Source organism: Arachis ipaensis, chromosome B5 (genome assembly GCF_059453495.1).
Source record: "Arachis ipaensis isolate K30076 ecotype BB chromosome B5, ASM5945349v1, whole genome shotgun sequence".
In the NCBI taxonomy this organism is placed as follows: Eukaryota; Viridiplantae; Streptophyta; class Magnoliopsida; order Fabales; family Fabaceae; genus Arachis; species Arachis ipaensis.
In genome coordinates, this window is record NC_142440.1 from 158,083,107 (window position 1) to 158,101,376 (window position 18,270).

At 38.7% G+C, this 18,270-nt stretch overlaps 2 protein-coding genes across 3 annotated transcripts; one reads left to right on the forward strand and one right to left on the reverse strand.

Annotated features, from left to right (window-relative positions):
* Positions 1 to 418: 418 nt before the first annotated feature.
* Positions 419 to 4,004, forward strand: LOC107644842 (putative F-box protein At5g55150). 2 transcript variants are annotated; one of them, XM_021103234.2, is made up of 3 exons: positions 419 to 760; positions 2,331 to 2,482; positions 2,604 to 4,004. In XM_021103234.2, exon 3 carries the CDS (start codon positions 2,644 to 2,646, stop codon positions 3,862 to 3,864), a length of 1,221 nt encoding a protein of 406 aa, XP_020958893.2. In that variant the 5' UTR covers positions 419 to 760; positions 2,331 to 2,482; positions 2,604 to 2,643; the 3' UTR covers positions 3,865 to 4,004. The 2 variants fall into 2 exon arrangements, with proteins under 2 accessions (XP_020958893.2, XP_016204266.2); XM_016348780.3 differs by lacking the exon at positions 2,331 to 2,482 and having other exon boundaries at positions 420 to 760; positions 2,604 to 3,937.
* A 9,704-nt stretch (positions 4,005 to 13,708) lies between these two features.
* Positions 13,709 to 16,410, reverse strand: LOC148566387 (uncharacterized). Its single transcript, XM_088486472.1, has one exon. The coding sequence runs from the start codon at positions 16,408 to 16,410 to the stop codon at positions 13,747 to 13,749; it is 2,664 nt and encodes an 887-aa protein (XP_088342598.1). The 3' UTR covers positions 13,709 to 13,746.
* Positions 16,411 to 18,270: the final 1,860 nt, after the last annotated feature.

Below are 18,270 nucleotides of genomic sequence, written 5' to 3' on the forward strand. Positions count from 1 at the left end.
TTTAAAATAAAAATATTGATAAAGTGAGAAATTAATTTACTGTTAATTTTATAATTTCTATGAAATATGTGTTCAACTATCTTAATTTAAGAGTAATTAATTTTTTATTTAACTACTTTATCAATTTTTTTATTTTAAAAAATATTAATTTTTAAATTTTAAAAGTCAATGTTATAGTTCTTATGAATTGATATCTAAATTTTATCTAATTTATTTTTTTATAATAAATTTTAAATTTTTATCTTTTAAATTAAATATTAATTTTTAATTATGTTTAATATATTAGACACTATCTTTTAGATACTATTATAATAATAATAATAATAATAATACCAATTTTAAATTATATCATTCAAAACTGGTAAGTGGTATACATCTTTGAGCAACTGAAATCCTAATTCAATATTTAAATAAGAAAATCCTCTATATAAATTGTAACCCATTGCAAAAGTTCTTCAGCCTTCGTTTCCACTCCAAATCTTTGTGGAACGCCAATTCACTCTCCCTTATCCAGCCCTAGCTACTCTTTTCGACCCACTGCCGCCTCTCCGTCGAGCCACTGCCGCGTCCGTCCGTCGAGCTCGGCCACCGTTCGTCCGTGTAGCCACTGCACCCAAGTCTCCAACTCCCCTGCTCTCTTCTTCGGCGAGCTCGCCCCATCCCCTACTCTTTGCATCTTCTTGCCATCGGCTTCATCTTCTTGCCGTCGTCTGGTTGGTGTCGTCTATCAGTGAAGGGTCTGTCGGCGTCGTCTTCGAAGGTCAGTGAATGTCTTGCTCGCTTGTTCTTCAGTTGTTCAGTTGTTCTTCGTTTTTTTCTACTTTTTTATGCTCTGTTTTTGTGATTAGCTCTGATTTTGTGTGTTGCGATTTTATTGATTAATGAATGTTTTGTGATTAGCTCAGGTTCTTTACTGATTATTGGTTTTTTATTGATGTGATTAAACACCATGGCAGTTAGATTACCTCCAGAAACGGTGCCAAGAATTGTGAATCCGCAATATTATTTTTTATTTAGGATTTAGGATTCAATCAAGAATTGGCTTTGGTATTATTTTAAGAGGAGATTGCTGTTTTTGGCACCTGTATCACTAAAAAGTATTTAAAAAACAATCGTGTATGTGAAGCTGAAAGTGAATGACATATTGTTTTCGTGGGTAATTCAGTTTGCTGCATTGCATTACTAAGTATCTTTGTTCTAATGAATAAGAAAAAAATATAAATTCATATGAATCAAACATGTTCTCCTCTTGTGAATAGGTTTTGCACTTGACTATGGAATAGGTAACTGTTATTGTTGAAATTATTGCTTAAAATGGATTTGTTATGCTGCTTCTATAAATTAATTTCTTTCTAGCTCTTGACCTCTTGTTAGGAAGTTTCAGATGCCACATACTTAATTCTGTGTTGTATGTATTGCAAAGGGTACAATGAAGGTAGGCCGCTTAGCAATTAAACGCAAAGCCAAAGGACTGCTTCCTCGTCAGTGGGTTATGTAATAAGTGTCAATTTTAGTTGTGTCATTCCGATAATAATTATTTGGCAAAAGAATTTCTCTTATTGCTCAAAAGAATTCCTTTCCTTATCTAATATGTATACATAAAAAACATAATTTAAACCGTATGGGTAGTAATTTTGTACTTCTTTCTCTTGTTGCAGCATTCTTATAACTCCTAAATGATATAAATATAGTGAAACACATTGTTTGAGTGAAAGTTTGGATGAATAAATTGCATAATCAAAATAATCTATCTGATTGCTTGCTGTGTATAATCTTTATGCTATTTCTTGTGTTTTTCATTTTACAAAAATAAGTTTATTTTTCTTTTCAAGTTTTACACTAGTTCTCACTCTTTAGTACTTGTTTCAAATGAATATAACTAAGTTGAAGTGAATTATTCATATCACTGTATAAAGGTTCGAGCTGGAATAGTTGGATACCCTAATGTTGGAAAGTCATCATTGATAAACCGTTTACTAAAGTGAAGATTGTGCTCTGCAGCCCCAGGAGTTACCCTAATTGTTCATGAACTTGTATTCTGTTAAAGTTGAAACTAATGGCTTCTAATGTTGAGTACTTAACAAGTTTTTGCGAATTTTGATGGTTGATGACAAATTTTCATGTTGGCATTTAATATTTAGATATTTTTTTTACTATTTATCTTTTGAGTTTGTATTTTGATAAGATCATATAGTTTTGGTTGATGATATTTCATGTAGTGTTTTAAATTTGAAAGATATTTTAAAATTTATATTAGATTATAATTATATTTTAGGATGTTTATTTATTTATAATTTATTTATTATTTTATTTTAAAACCGTTTTTTCAGTTGAACCACGGTTAGACCAGTTGAACTAACAAACCAGTGACTAGAACGGTTTTATGACCGGTCCGGTTCTCAGAACCTTGCTTACACCTTCTTCAACCAACACTTTCATCAGCATCGGCTTCGGTGCAGCACAAAGTGACTTTTTTTCTAGGGTTTGGTTCTGACGATTATTATGAATCCTTTTTCGTGTTTGTAGTTTAATTTGTGGGTGGAGTGAATTGACGTTTTATTTTTTATGAATTTTCAAATTCTGACCCTTTTTTTTGTTTTCAGATCTGACTCTTTGTAACTCAACATAGCTTGCGTCAGAGACATGGACGAGATTAATCGATGGGCAGACATTAATGAAGATTTGTTTAAAGAAATTTCAAAACGATTCCATGCCTACGATGATTACATCCGGCTTCGATTGGTTTGCAAAGAGTGGAGCTTGAAACATCCAAAGATTCCCAATGGAAACAAAATTCCGTGGTTATTGTTACCTGACGAAACTGTCAAGAATTATTCCTACGAAGACGAGGAGATTCATCATCTCATGCAATTAGGTGCTGCAGATGATGAAACTCTTGATACTTGTGCCCTTGAAGAGAAAGATATTTACCATATCATGCTGTCAGAGATGCAGTCGTACAACAAGTTCATTCGCGGTTCTGGTCATGGATGGTTGATTGTCCAATCCATATCTGATGGCACTATACAAATGTTAAATCCATTTACAAATCGTAGTTTGGATCTTCCTCCAGTCTCAACTTTACCCACTATAATTGATTTCCAGCCTGATAATCATGGGGATGAATACACAATGTGGGATTTCCGTGACATTAGGATCACCCTGGATAGAGATAGAACACATAGATTCCAAGTTGAAAAGGTTATTATAAACTCATCTCCTGAGCATGACATTGAAAATTTTATGGCGGTGGTGATATTCGGACCTAACCAGCGATTGGCCTTTTACAAGCCTGGCAATATGAGATGGGTAGAATTTCCAACCAGAGATAAGGGGTTTAATGACGTAATATTTTTCCAAGGAAAGATATATGCCATAAACAATTACGGGCAGCTATATGAATTTGATACAAACACAAGAACAGGGCTTAAGGGAGGAATCCATGAAACCAGACCTCCATCTGAAATTCCCCTAGGCCCTCACTGGCTTAAATATCTTATTGGGTGCACCAATGGAAGTTTATTGATGTTGACAAGATATGTTGACCTTCCCTTGGGGAAGGAATTAGGGACTTCCAAATTCGATATCCATGAGTTAAAAAGAAACGGGAAAGAATGGTCAACATTAGATAATTTAGGTGACTATATACTAGTGATTGGATATAATTCATCTGTTCAAATTTCTGTGCCTTTTCTAAGCAAAGGAAATCAGATTTGGTTTACAAATAACCAAATGGAGTTGCAATCATCATTTTACGATCCTGTTGCCCAAGATATCGGCATCTTCGACTTGGACCATGGAAATTTCCAGAGAGTTTTGTTAGATGTGAAGTTCTTTTGTCCTCCTGTTTGGTTGTTATCCTAATTCATACTCCTTAAGCTTTTGTCCTTGTACTTTAATCTTTTCAAATTTCAAGTCTTTTAATTTGTTTAGACTATTTATTACATATCCTTAAAATGTTAGTTCTCCCCGTATGGTGAATTCATGCTTGCAATTGAAGCGTCTCTTCTGGACTTGGATTGGAATAAGCAATGCTCACGGCTTATACTTGTCTTTCATGCATTGCTAGCTAATTTCAAACATAGTCCACTTGCTTTGGATTACAGTTTATAATCGAGAATTTGTATAAAATTGATTTTGTAAACTTAATTTTGATAAAAAGTAAATTTGTGTTAAGTGATTTATGTTTGGTAATTTTGTATCAAAATTGATTATAGTAAAATAAATGTTGTTTGGCTTATACCATTCAAAATCATTTTTAGATAAAAAATTACTAAAATAGACCTCAACTTAAATAATTTTTTATATTATCCTATCATTTTAATTTAGATATTTAAATAGATCTTATTAATTAATTTTATAATAAAATTAATATTTACTTACTAAAATAAAAATAACATATAAAAATAGATAAAATATATTTTTAAATAAAAATAACACAATATATATATATATATATATATATATATTTAATCAAATATGTTACATTTTTTTTAAATATTAACTAAGAATGTTACTTTAGTATTTTTTTACATCGTACTCTTATTGTAGTATTTTCAATAATCTTATTCTTAATATTAATTTAGAATCCAACGTTTATGATTTTATTATTATCTATGATTAATTTTTTATTTAATTTATCTTTTAATAGAATCATAATCTATATTATAAAAAATTACACTAAAACATAATATATGAGAATTACAATTATAAAAAAGAGCACTAAAAATAATAAAAAAAAATTAAATATTTACTTTATAGTAATTGAAATAAATCTAAAAATTCTTGATAATTTTTGTATATAGTATATTTTTAGTATTTTTAGTACTCTTGTTTTAATATGCTATAGTTTTTTACTATTATTTATAGTTAATTTTTTCGTAGTCAATTTTGTCTAACGCTTCAGTCTTCTTTTCTAAACTTGGCAAAACATGAGATGAGACTCGGCTATCCAGAAGTATACGAACCCTCTATGAGATAGACATTGTACATCGTGCAACTACTCAAACTTCCAGTAGAAAGTAACATACTTGAGATTAGCCGATGCAGGATGCGCCCGCAGTGTGAAGCTTTGCCTTTCCATTCTTCAGTGGCAGACAACAAGAGCTGTAACAAGTTGGTTGCATCTTCCTCAGATGATAGCTCCAAGTTCGTCTGGGGGAGTGGAAGATGAGTTGGATTATGGGTCCAATGCACAGCTCTGGTTCTACTGCTGCTTCGCTTAGTAGAATGGTGATTTTGTCTCAATAGGGAATCTGGTCTGCTACTAACTATGTGTACAACCGCTTGAGCGGCGTCAGCATGTACTATGTTTTCCAATCCAATCTCCCATTCAATTATCCACTCGAGATCGGCAGGGATGCCGGAAACTCAGGCTTGCCCAATGTTACTAAATAAGGACTGAAAACAATCAATACAAATCTCTCTATTAAGACGACAGACTTACCAGATTCTTTGAGGGCTTTGCAAGCCACTAACTTCTCGTCTCTTATTTTTAGACCATCCTCAGCCTCCAGAAGGACGGATATCCCAACAGCTTCTTCCCATGAATAAGGTTTTAATGGATGTTCATGGCTCAGTGGCCTTGGAAGCCAGATCCTAAAGCATTGGGATCTCAATTGATTGGGCTTATTGTGGTTTCAAATACTGAGTGCAGTTTTTCCAGTAACTTCGAGTATACTAGCAGCAGGTTTTGCTACTAGTCCTGTAATTCTTAAAACAACTCCTGCAGTAAATAAATATGAAATAGAAAAGTAGTCACATCTCACGAAAAAATTATCACAAGGCATTCTTCAAGTTGCTCTAAAATTCAATTCAATTTACCTGAGAGGACACCGGGGAGACCATGCTTCTAGGTGACTGGAGAAGACCAGTCAATCCCTGTAAACAATAAAGTTAAGGACAACTTGCATTTACACAATAAAAATTATGCTAACACAAACAGATCAAGAAGAACCAATAGTGTCACAAAAGAAAAATCCAACTAAATTGCATAGGTAAATTTCAATGTAGATGCTAATCAATGGCACCCACCAAGTCAAATGTGAGCAGAAGTAATCAAGCAGGGCTCATTAGTAGTAGGAAGGGGAGATGCAAAAAATTCACAAATTTCTAATTGCAAAATGAGTATCGAAGCCAATGAGTTATAATTTAAATGACATAGTTTTTTCATACTTATTTAAGAAGGGGCGGATTCGAGTCTTCCTATTTTTGGTAAAAAAAAAAAAAAAAAAAGAATATTTGAGATATGTTGAACAACTATAAAAATATTTATGATTTTTAATTTTGGTATTTAATTCTCAATTAATTAATTTTATTAAATATTGTTGTGATAAAAATATGGTATTCCAGTATTTTTTATTTTTAAATTTTTACATAAAAACTGAAAATAGTATCTAAAAATATATAATTTGTTATTATTATTTTTATATAAAATTTTAAAACAAAAAATAAAAATATAAACTAATTATACTTATATATTGACTATTGAGATATATTTCTACTTGTCATGTATACCATTTAATATATCACATTATTTTTATGGTATATCCAAAATTATTTTTTAAAAAGAAATAAATTTGACAAATAAAAAGAATGTAGAATAAAAAATTAATTACGATGTTTAAATCTTTCAGAAAATAAAGCCTAAAAAATTATAGCATTTTTTGGCTGTAACTGGGATGCATGCATTTTGAATCGGTTGGAAAACTTTTCAGACACACAGTTGAGAGTGGAATGGGATTGTTGGGTATAATCGGGAAGGAGCACTCAGATACGTCTAAAATATCTTTTTTTTAAAGACGTTTTTTAAAGGGTCTGCGCACAAAACCAATGCACCGTCATTTAAGTAGTGTCCATCGTGTTATGTAATTGCCCTATATTAGTATTCCGGTGGCGAAGATGATTGCAGGGACAAGTTGGAGTCATAATTATAAATTTAGAGGTTTTAATTAGGGCCAACGAAATTGTGAGGGTGATTCTGAATATCAAACCAAATTTCAGGGGTCAAATTGAAATTTAACTCCAAATTTTCTCTCCAACCCTTCATGTCTGACTCTGATGATGATCTTCAAGCGCCACCGCCCCGAGTTACAATTGTTCCCACTGTGCCAACAAAGTTTCCCTACCAAATTGGCATTGGAACAACATGCGCAGCAGTATCATTCAACCTTCAATTACATTGATGAAAAATGTTCGAATCTTTTCGAATGCGCCCACAAAAATGAATGCGCCCAAATTCAAAGAAAAACAAAGAAGCAACATCACTAGCTAGACAACCAAAAAAATAATAATTGTAGCAATTAAAATGTAAACAAGAACCAGAAAATTTTGTTGTAAGTTGACTTGGCTTTGTGCCTTTTGATTGTAATTATAAATTATTGTAGATTTGACAATATAGTTTGCAAGTAGAAATTAGTAGAATTGTATTATTGATGCTGGATAGAATTTTGTACATAGGACTGATTTTTTCTTTACATAATCTTAAAATTTTTCTTTTAATTTTAATAAAATAATTTATGTAAATCTAATAAAAGTAATAATGATAATAAAAAAATATTTGTGATTATGAACAGAAAATTGACGAAATAGTCTTTAAATATTAAAATATGATAAATCAAAACTTACAATTGTTTTATTAAAGTTGGGAGAAAATGAAATTATTTTTGTTTGGAAAGATGATAAATATCACATGCTTTATCATGGTATAGAAAAATAAAAGGATATTATCTATGTAAAAAAAATAAGTATTTTTTCAAAAAGATGTCATAAACAAAAATGCGTACATTTGTGTGGGTAATAGGTGATGAATTGATGGTATTTATAGAGTGTAAAATAGGCAGATTATTCTTGGTGAAGAATTTGTCAAGAATGTATAACCTATACCTCATTCTACTTAAATCAATTATCTTCAAATTATTGGCCTATATTTTGCAAGAAAAATTAAAAATATAAGTTCATAATTAAATGATGAAGTGAGTTTAGAAATAAAGATAGTATTAAAATTAAAGTGAAGTAGATAAAGAACATCATAAAAAATTAAAAATGGTAAAAATTGTATGATATAATCTATAACACTAGAATCAATAATCCAAATGTAAAAAAAATATGTTTGTTAAAAAAAATTTTAAGTATAGAAAAAAAAAATTAAAAAACAGAGATAAAATATATCCAAACTTAGATTTTGTAAAGTCACAAATGAAAAACTTAGGCTTTGTAAAGGCTAGTTGAATTGGAAGAATTATGACCATTAGAAGTTGAAACTACATATTTACCCCTTTTTTTTTTTGTTTCGCACGGTATCTCTCAACCCGACTACATATTTGCCTTTACATCTTGAGAGATTAAGATTGGCCTAGTAAGAGGCCCAAAACTAAATCTGAATACTAAAGTTGGGGTTTCCTTTCACTATGAGCCAGGGCACGTGAAGGAGAAGCTTGATATGGCGTTGTTGAAGCAGAATGAGGGAGCAAAGGCGCAGAGGTAGCCAAATTCGTAGAAACAGAAGTGCGTTCATGGAACCGTGGTCAACCAAGGTGACGAGAACAGTCTGGCAGGTATCCATGCTTAGAGTAGCAGACATCCACCGTGTGCCCATTGTAAACGCAGCATTGCACTACTTGGAAGGTGCGACAGTGCCGCAACCTGTACTGGAAGAGGGAGTCGCGACCACGGCCATAGGAGATGCGACGAGAATCAACGACGGCTGTGATGGTTTGCGGATCATCCAAGAAATCAGCAGTGGCTGACGCTCATGCTGGTTGCTAGATATAGGGGTGGCAACACTACTCGAACCTGTGGGTACTCACTTTATCCTTACCCACTCGGGGCGGGTAAATATTCGGGTTCCCGCACCGAAGAGGGTTTTTAACGGGGCGAGTTCTTAGGCGGGACGGGACAGGGTCGGCTTTAGGTTAAACTCGTCTCTATCCGCTCTGCAGTGGCGGAATTTGAAACAAAATTTTGGGCGGGGCCAGATAGAAGATAATTGTCGAGATGCTTTTGATATGGATCTATTTAAAATAAGTTCGTCTAACATCATCTCTCTGATTTGGGTGATATTGCCAAATTTGAAGCCGTTTTCCAGGTCTCGTTCCAAAGAATTAAACTCATCAGATGCATCTCTTTAAACTTTTGAAGGTTGTATCTCACTTTCTTCGTGATTCATTAAAGTAGAAGAACTAACTATCCACAGGAGTTAATATTGTAAAAGTTATACGTTTTCCTTCTTCAATATTAGCCTTCCTCTTAAAAAATGTATCAATTCTTTAATTTTTTTATGATTATTTTACATAAAAATTTGAATATATATCCTGTAAAATATGTAAAAAAGAAGTTAGAAATATTAAAATTTATAATATTTATTAAATTTTTTTATCATATAAAAAAATAAATTAAATAAATAGTAAAATATAAAATAATATTAAATTATATAAATAAAAAATTGATTGGGCTTACTGCGGTTTCGAATACTGAGTGCAGTTTTGCCGGTAACTTCGAGTATACTAGCAGCAGGTTTTGCTACTAGTCCTGTAATTCCTAAAGCAACTCCTGCAGTAAATAAATATGAAACAGAAAAGTAGTCAGTAGTCCGGAGAAAAGTAATACCATATCTCACGAAAAAATTATCACAGGGCATTCTTCAAGTTGCTCTAAAATTCAATTCGATTTACCTGAGAGGACACCAGGGAGACCATGCTTCTCAGCTCCACTTACAGGTGACTGGAGAAGACCAGTCAATCCTGTAAACAATAAAGTTATGGACAACTTGCATTTACACAATAAAAATTATGTTAACACAAACAGATCAAGAAGAACCAATAGTGGCACAAAAGAAAAATTCAACTAAATTGCATAGGTAAATTTCAATGTAGATGCTAATCATGTTAATTGCCATGCTAACCTATATCCTACACATTCAAAGATCAATGGCACCCATCAAGTCAAGTGGGAGCAGAAGTAATCAAGCAGGGCTCGTTAGAAGTAGGAAGGCGAGCTGCAAAAAATCGTGTCCTGTCCTCTGAAGGGAAAACTATAGCTTTTGTTAAGGGCAAAATACTATAATAAGCCAAAGTCAATCCAAATTTACCTATATGAACCAAAATGAAAATCGATACAGCAATGAGCCAGATCATATTTTTATGTAATTCGAACCAGGCTAGTTCGAACTTCATCTTCAAATAATTCGAACCAGAGCAGTTCGAATTTCAAAGAAAAATTGAATGTAAATCGAACCAGACTGGTTCGAACTACCTATGCAAGTAATTCGAACCACTCCAGTTCGAATTATGGGGAAATGAGTTCTGCATGTAATTCGAACCACCCTGGTTCAAATTACGCTTAAGCTAGGTTGTTAGTAATTCGAACCACCCTGGTTCGAATTACTAGTGATTCGGCTATATAAGAAGTTCGAATCAGCCTCATTCGAACCATTCTCATATTCTCCTGCCCCACCAAATCTCAGAGAAAACGACCCAGATTCTCTCCGAGAAAGACCTGAACGGAATACTCTGCTCATGGGGGACGATCCGGCACGGTTATATCGCTTGGACGGAGTCGCCCATATAGTTGGGGTCATCAACGAAGAGGTTAGTACGGAAATAACTTTATTTTACCGGTACATGTGAGTTAGTGGTTTGGCATGCGGGTTAGATGTTGGTTTAGTTGGTGGTTTATTTTAGCGGTTTATGTTAGTGATTTCTGTTAATGGTTTATGTTAGTGGTTTTTGTTAGTGGTTTATGTTGGTGGTTTATCTTAGTGGTTTATGTTAGTGGTTTATCTTAGTGGTTTATGTATGTGGTTTATGTAAGCAGTTTACGTTAACGGTTTACGTTAGTGGTTTATGTTAGTGGTTTATGTAAGCGGTTTAGTTGTGGTTTTATAATGTTAGATCTTTGATGTCAGTAGGCTATGGTGGTTTCTAATTTAAGTTTCTTATGCAAATGGTTCTCGTTCTTGGATTTTTAAGCGGCTATTCATAGTAAGATTTTTTGGTTTAGGGATTATCCTGTTGATTATGTTTGTCACCGGTAATTAAGTTGGTTCTAATAATGCGGTTCATTTCTTCCGCAGCCTCAGCGATGCATCAGGAGCATGCGGCGGCAGCAGGGCATGGTCCTGGATGACAGATACGTTCCGTACCTGCAGATGGCTGGTCTTTACCATCTTGCTAGGCTGAACGATAGATGGTTCCGATTGGACGAGGCCCTTGTCAGTGCGTTTGTTGAGCGATGGCGTCCGGAGACGCACACGTTTCATATGCCGTTCGGAGAGTGCACTATCACACTGCAGGACGTGGCATACCAGCTGGGTTTGCCAGTGGATGGGCGTTACGTCAGCGGCTGCCTATCAGAGTTCCATGTATACATCGATGGTGGCCGTCCAGCCTGGGTTTGGTTCGAGGAGTTGCTTGGAGTGGTACCTCCTCCTAGCCAGGTTCAGAAGTACGCGGTCAACTGCAGCTGGTTTCAGGAGACGTTTGGTGAGTGCCCGGAGGGAGCTGATGAGGATACTGTGCGTCGTTATGCCCGTGCGTACATCATGATGTTGTTGGGCACGCAGCTTTTTGCGGACAAGTCGGGCAACCGCGTTCACATCAGATGGCTTCCGTTTGTAGCTAGGCTGGAGGAGATGGGGACCTACAGCTGGGGTTCTGCAGCACTGGCATGGTTGTACCGGTGCATGTGCCGTGTGGCGAACAGAAATGTTATCAAGCTAGCGGGCCCACTTCAGCTACTTCAGTCATGGATTTTCTGGCGATTTCCTCGGTTTAGGCCTGCAGGATTTGAGACGTTCAGCTGGCCATTGGCCTCGAGGTACTTCCCTAATCTTTGTCTATTTCAATTTACTACACATAACCGCGTGTTCATTCATAATGTATTGGATACCCTAAGCACACATATAAGTAGCGGTAACACATGTGCATGTTGCAGGTGGTCAGGTTACATCCCTTCCAGTAGCGAGAAGGGTCCTAGAGTTCAGACGTGGAGGCTATGGATAGACCGGTTGCAGGATAGAGAGGTCAGTATGTTACTTAATAAGTTTTTTTTATTTAACCACGATTTACGAGTTGGGATCACGAGTTGCCCTGACATTGTATCGTTCTGCGTGCAGTTTATCTGGATGCCGTACAGTAGCCCTGACGTACTTCAGGTCGTGCATCCCGAGGTTTTTGAGCCTCGGCATATGGTGCTGTGGCGGTCTGTTACATCGCTTATCTACTTTGCCGTCATAGAGTGGCATCAGGTAGACAGGGTTCTTCCGCAGTTTGGAAGGGTGCAGCCCCGTCCACAGGCCGCCCTGAACATCGACTTTCTGATGTCGAAGGACGGCAGAGGCGGTGATCGATGGTTCCCGTCCCATTTGCAGAAGTGGCATCAGTATTGGGACGACCGTACGGAGAGCGTGCTGAGATTCGATGTTGTTGCTGACCCTGGTCCGTCGCATCAGTTCTTGGATTGGTGGAGTCAGCACGGGAAGAGGTTTTTGTCTCCGGATCCGCAGTTGGGCGATCCGAGAGCCGTTGCTATTCCTGTTGAGGCCTCACAGCGGGGAGCTGGGCAAGTACCTGAGATGGATCGGCCTGACGACGTGCCGGACAGGAGGCGGGTTGATAGGAGAGCTCGCGTGGGCACACGTCGTAGCCAGCGTGACTGGGGGTGGCTTGAGCGTGCTATGGAGGCTGGCGACGAGGCCGGCCCCGCTAGGGGTCGACGACGACATCATCCTAGCAGAGGTAGAGGGCGTGCTGCGGTTCATGCCGCTGCACCTGACCCTGAGGACGATGACGATGATCAGCATGGGCCTGAGGGCGGGGATGGTGCAGGGGCGGCCTCAGTTGCTGGTGGTAGTACCCAGGATGGGGTTCACGGAGGTGAGTGGTATGGCTCCGGGATGGGTGACGGGGCTGAGCCTAGTGACGCTGGACTTAGGTCCGGTTCTTTTGGACATTACTTTGTTGGAGTACCCACCGACGACCAGCCTCAGCAGGACGGTACTCCATGGGTTATTCCCAGATCACAGTGGCAGGACTTCCTTGGGGCAGATACGCTCGATCCGGACTTCGGCAGTCCACGGTTTCTGGCAGAGATTTCGGCTATCATGCAGGAGGACGAGCCGGGCAGGAGGCGTCCTCAGACCCCTGCCACGCAGGCACCCTTAGATGTTGATCTGAACGAGCCTGCTACGACTCCTGTTGGTGACCAGTTTGCTTTGGGAGGTACCCCACATTCCGCTTACACCGCTGCATCACAGTCTGTCGCCGGGCCATCTGCCGCACCACTCCATTTTACGCCACCCGCACAGCCTGCCCCGCATGAGGACGCAGATGAGATAGAGGATGAGGAGCCGTTTATCCGCAGAGGTCAGAGGCCACGGGTTCACCGTCGTTGTGGGACAGGCTCCCACTTGTTTAGATGATTTACATTTCATGTATTTTGGACGTTAGGGTTCACTCATGTATTTTAGATGATTTACTTTAGAGCTATTTTTCCTTGTTGTTTGCTCATCTTATTGTACTTAAAAATCTGTTATTTACCTAGTGGATTAGTGACTATGTATTATCATTGAATCGTATAACACTGTAGTTATCAACTTTTGCAGTCATGGGATTTCTAAACATATTCAAATTCAGATGCAACTTTTTCATTACTAGAAGGTAAAAGGATAAACAGATAACACAAATCATCTTAAATAACAAGTAACAGGAAAAATAAAATCAATGAACACTAACAATAACAAGATCGCTACTACTGGCCCCCCGTGTGAGACGGTCCTCCAAGCTGTGGGCAACTCCTGCGGGTGTGTCCGGGTTGGCGACAAAGGCCACACCTCTTTGGCCGATTCGGATCTGCCTCGTCCATGTTCGTCCGTATCCTAGTGGATCTCGGACGACCCTCTCTTGCCCGCCTCTTGGCAGGGTCCGGGATCACGGTTGGCCCATCGTAAGGTGGCCAGAATCCCTCCGGTATCGGTGGTGTGAATCCCATCTGGTACACACGGAACACTGAACTAATCTGATACACGCTGTGAATATAAGAGAACCAGGTGACCCGTGAGTAGGCGCAGCATGCAAGTGCGTGCTGGCACGGGAAATGAAGTGCCTGGAAGTACCTGCAGTCACAGGTCCGGGACGCAAGCGATACTCTGTAGGTACCTAATGAGAAAGAGCCCGTCGGAGTGGTCTCGGCTACGGTGAACTCGGAGTTATCCCGGTCATACAAAGTCACCGTGAAGCACCTCGAATTCTTCAAGTTGGCCTCTATACACTTCACCAAGTACTGACTGAATTGCTGTCCGGTTCCCATCTGGGCCTCAGCCTCTCTACCCTTGCGAACAAAGAGTTCCGCAAGCCTTCCATATGTTGCCTTCACCAAAGAGCAAACACGGAGGTTTCTGACACCCTTTAGGATTGAGTTCACACACTCCGAGATATTCGTCGTCATGTGACCGAATCTCCGTCCCTCGTCACGATGCTGAGTCCATAAGGAATAATCAATCCGGTTCGCCCACTCACACATCGCCGGGTCTTCAGACCGAAGAATATCAAACCAGTAATCAAACTCAACCTCGGTCTTGGCATATGCGGCATTCACTAGAAGCCTACGTGCATCCTTGCCCTTGAAGGTAAGGGCAAAATTAGCCGCTACGTGTCGAATGCAGAATGCACGGTATGCAGATGGAGGTAACCAACCTCCGTCCGGAGCCTCAAGCGCAGCCTTTATGCCGTTATGCCTGTCCGATATAACCAGAAGACCGGGCTGCGGTGTCACGTGCTGTCTAAGGTGGGAGAGAAAGAATGACCAAGACTCTGCATTCTCACCTTCTACTAGTGCGAATGCAACGGGTAGAATGTTGGAGTTCCCGTCCTGTGCAATCGCGATGAGAAAAGTACCCCCGTACTTCCCATACAGATGGGTCCCATCAATGCTAACTAAAGGCTTGCAATGGCAAAATGCCTGGATGAGTGGTGGAAACGTCCAGAAAAGTCTGTGGAAAAAAGCTTGAGACTCGTCTACTTGTCCACTAACTCGAACGGGGCTCGTCCGTAGGATTGCAACAGTACCGGGCATCGTCAACTGGACTCCCAAAACCCACCTAGGGATCTCGTTGTATGACTCATCCCAGTCACCATATACGAGGGCAATTGCCTTCTGCTTCGCTATCCAGACCCTCCTGTAAGTCGGCCTAAACCCGAAGTGTGCTGCCGTGGCATTTAGGAGCACCTTGATGCTGACGGATGCATCAGCCCTAACCATTGGCATAACGAACGCGGAAATCACATGATAATCCAAGCTCCTGTGGTCACTCGAGATGGAGGTCGCAAGACAAGTGTGAGGTCCATTGTACCACTTGACCTCCCAAATGCCCTTGCGCTTCCGCAGACTCAGTCGAATCAACCATGTGCACCCATTCCCAAACTCAGAACACTTGCCCACATAACGGCGATGATCAGACTCCACAACCTTGTACTGTACCCCTCGCCGGATGCTGTAAGTCTTCACACTTAACAGGGCCTCGTCTTTATCCTGAAATTGCTGACCAACCTGAAACTCTGTCAAACCAGCAGTCCCTTCAGCATCTCTAGCTCCGAATCCAACAGAGTGCCCTGAAACACCCTCTTGCCTCATGGCATCTAGGTCCAAAGAGGAAAAATGTGGTGGATACTGCTGTGTGCCAGAACTAGAACCACCGACTACCAATGCAGGCTCAGTCGCTCCAACCTCGTCGCCGCTGTCATCCTCAATCATATCCGGCTCGACGTCGTCCTCCTCTACATCACCCAACACTCCGTCACCGACGCCAACCGGTGGAACTCCCTGTAAAGCGTTCGGCAGAATATCAACTGATCCTACCACGTCGCCTACTCCATCATTCAGATCAACAGCAAAAGACGGGGAGGCGACTGGTTCGACCGCTGGCTCGTACACAGGGACGGACGAAGAAGCAACGGCAGGCCTTGAACTCGAACCGGCTGCCGCTGCTTCAGTGGTGGCATTCCGGTTCGAACCCCCTGAGCTGGATACCACATCAACCAACTTTGCCAACAACTCTGGTGTCCTAACCTCGGGAAACTGCCTCCGACATAGAAACATGACTTGCAGGTCCTCATCACTACCAATCGTGAAGCAATCATACTTCACCGTATCCTGCAAGACAGTGATTGGAATGCGATAGAAAAACTTCTTCACTCGCTTCGCACCTTCCAGACCGAGTTTCATCAGCACAGAACTAACAAGATCATCATAGCTCGTCGTTGGTTTCACGACGATACAGAGAGGATCCTTATCTGTGAACTTCACACCGGAGCGAGTTTTTCTCTTAATGGATCCTCTATGGTGAACCAAAACCCCAAAACTCTCCTCACTAGCCATATTACACCCTCTATGAGAGCAACTCACGTTTAGAACCATATATATACTGCACTGTCTACCACTAATTCGAACCGGACTGGTTCGAATTCATTTTGTGTAATTCGAACCAGCCTGGTTCGAATTACTTGATGCAGCTTCTCCCTATATAATTCGAACCAGCGTGGTTCGAATTATGTGCTACGTTTTCCTCCCAAGTAATTCGAACCACCCTGGTTCGATTTAGTTGAATGAATTTCCATCTTCATAATTCAAACCACTCTGGTTCGAATTACTTATGAATTGAGTTCGAACCACACTGGTTCGAATTATATAAATATAGGGTTTGGCTCATTGCAGAAACGAATTTCACTTTGGCTTATTTAGGTAATTTGCAACTTCCCTTGGTTTATTCTGGTTTTTTGCCCTTTTGTTAACATATCCATCCGCTGAAGGTTTCTCTTTGGACAACATGCAACACAATATTCTTATTGGATGCTATAACATGAAAATGATGAAATCATTAACCAACCTCTAAGACTTCATTAATTTCGCCTTTGTTATCTGAGGTTACAGTTGCCTGGTGTTTTTCCATATGTGAGACTGCTTGGTCGTCATATATGTAAATGCAACAATACCCTGGAAGTAAAAGATTCGCTATGGTTAAAAAACAAAGTAATGTAAATCGAATTATCATTGTGGCAAAGCAAGAAATACCTTGCGTGCAGCTTTACTGAATTTGGAAGCCGCATCACTGATGGCATACACTGTGTTGCTTAAAAGACTAGAGTTGCCTTGGGCCATGCCCGTTACAAGTCCGGTGGGACTCTGAAGGTTATACCAATAGTGCTAAATCCATTAGTTAATTGAGTATCTAAGATAACCGAAAACAAGTGAATAAGAAGAATTTAAACTTTTACATGCATAATGCACTTTGCAGCACTGATAAGAAATCTCTAATGCCAAGACCCATGCTTCTCACAAAACCCAAGGGATTACCTATGCACTTTAGATATGGTGTACTGTCACACTCAGAATCTCTTAACATTCCTGAGGCGCCACTGCACCCTTGGCTGCTAACTACACTGTGTGCACCACACCTGTAAAATGTACACTCTTTCACTCATTTGTCCACTTTTATTCTACCTCTCACACTAGTCATCTCCAGGCACATAATAACTCAAAAAAATTTGGAAACTTAGGAGACAATTCCTGCGAAAAGGTTACATATGTAAAATATAATTTTTTTTTTCCAAAATTTAGGAGCAGTCTTCTTGGTGTAGAATTTTCTTGATTTTGTCATGAGTCTGAACTTTATATTTCCATATGTGAAAATAAGTGTATATTTTCACAGACCAAATGTTCACTAATGAGTATAGAAATCCTTAAAATTGAAACCTTAATGATGAGGAGAATATTTTACAAGGAAAAAGGAAGATTCGAACTCTACCTAAATAAAAGAAAGAACAGAAAAATAATAGAGGCCAGGTAAAAAGTAGTGAACTCTTAACGCTCTGAAACTCCTAAATGCTTGATGGAGTGCATAGATTTCATGAGCAGGATTCAGAAGCAAAGAAGAATTCTATTCACGTGATATATCAAAAAGAGTGTATTTTCTGACCAACTTTAATTTGTATACACCTCCATCAACTAATATTGTTCCTGGCCCCTTTTGATCCCAACTAACTTTTCTCTATTTGGTGGTATCAGTTATTTTACGGTTTTTAATTTTATTTTCATACAGAAATATCTTCTGTGATATTATATATTTTATTATTTTGGTAAAATTTTTACTTCTTTACCTAATTGTTTCTACTTTATTTTAGTCATTTTTTTTTGTCTTCCATCAATTTCAGTAAAAAATATTGTTTTATAGAAATTTTTATAATATTTTGAATGATCAAATAGATTTTCATATCAATG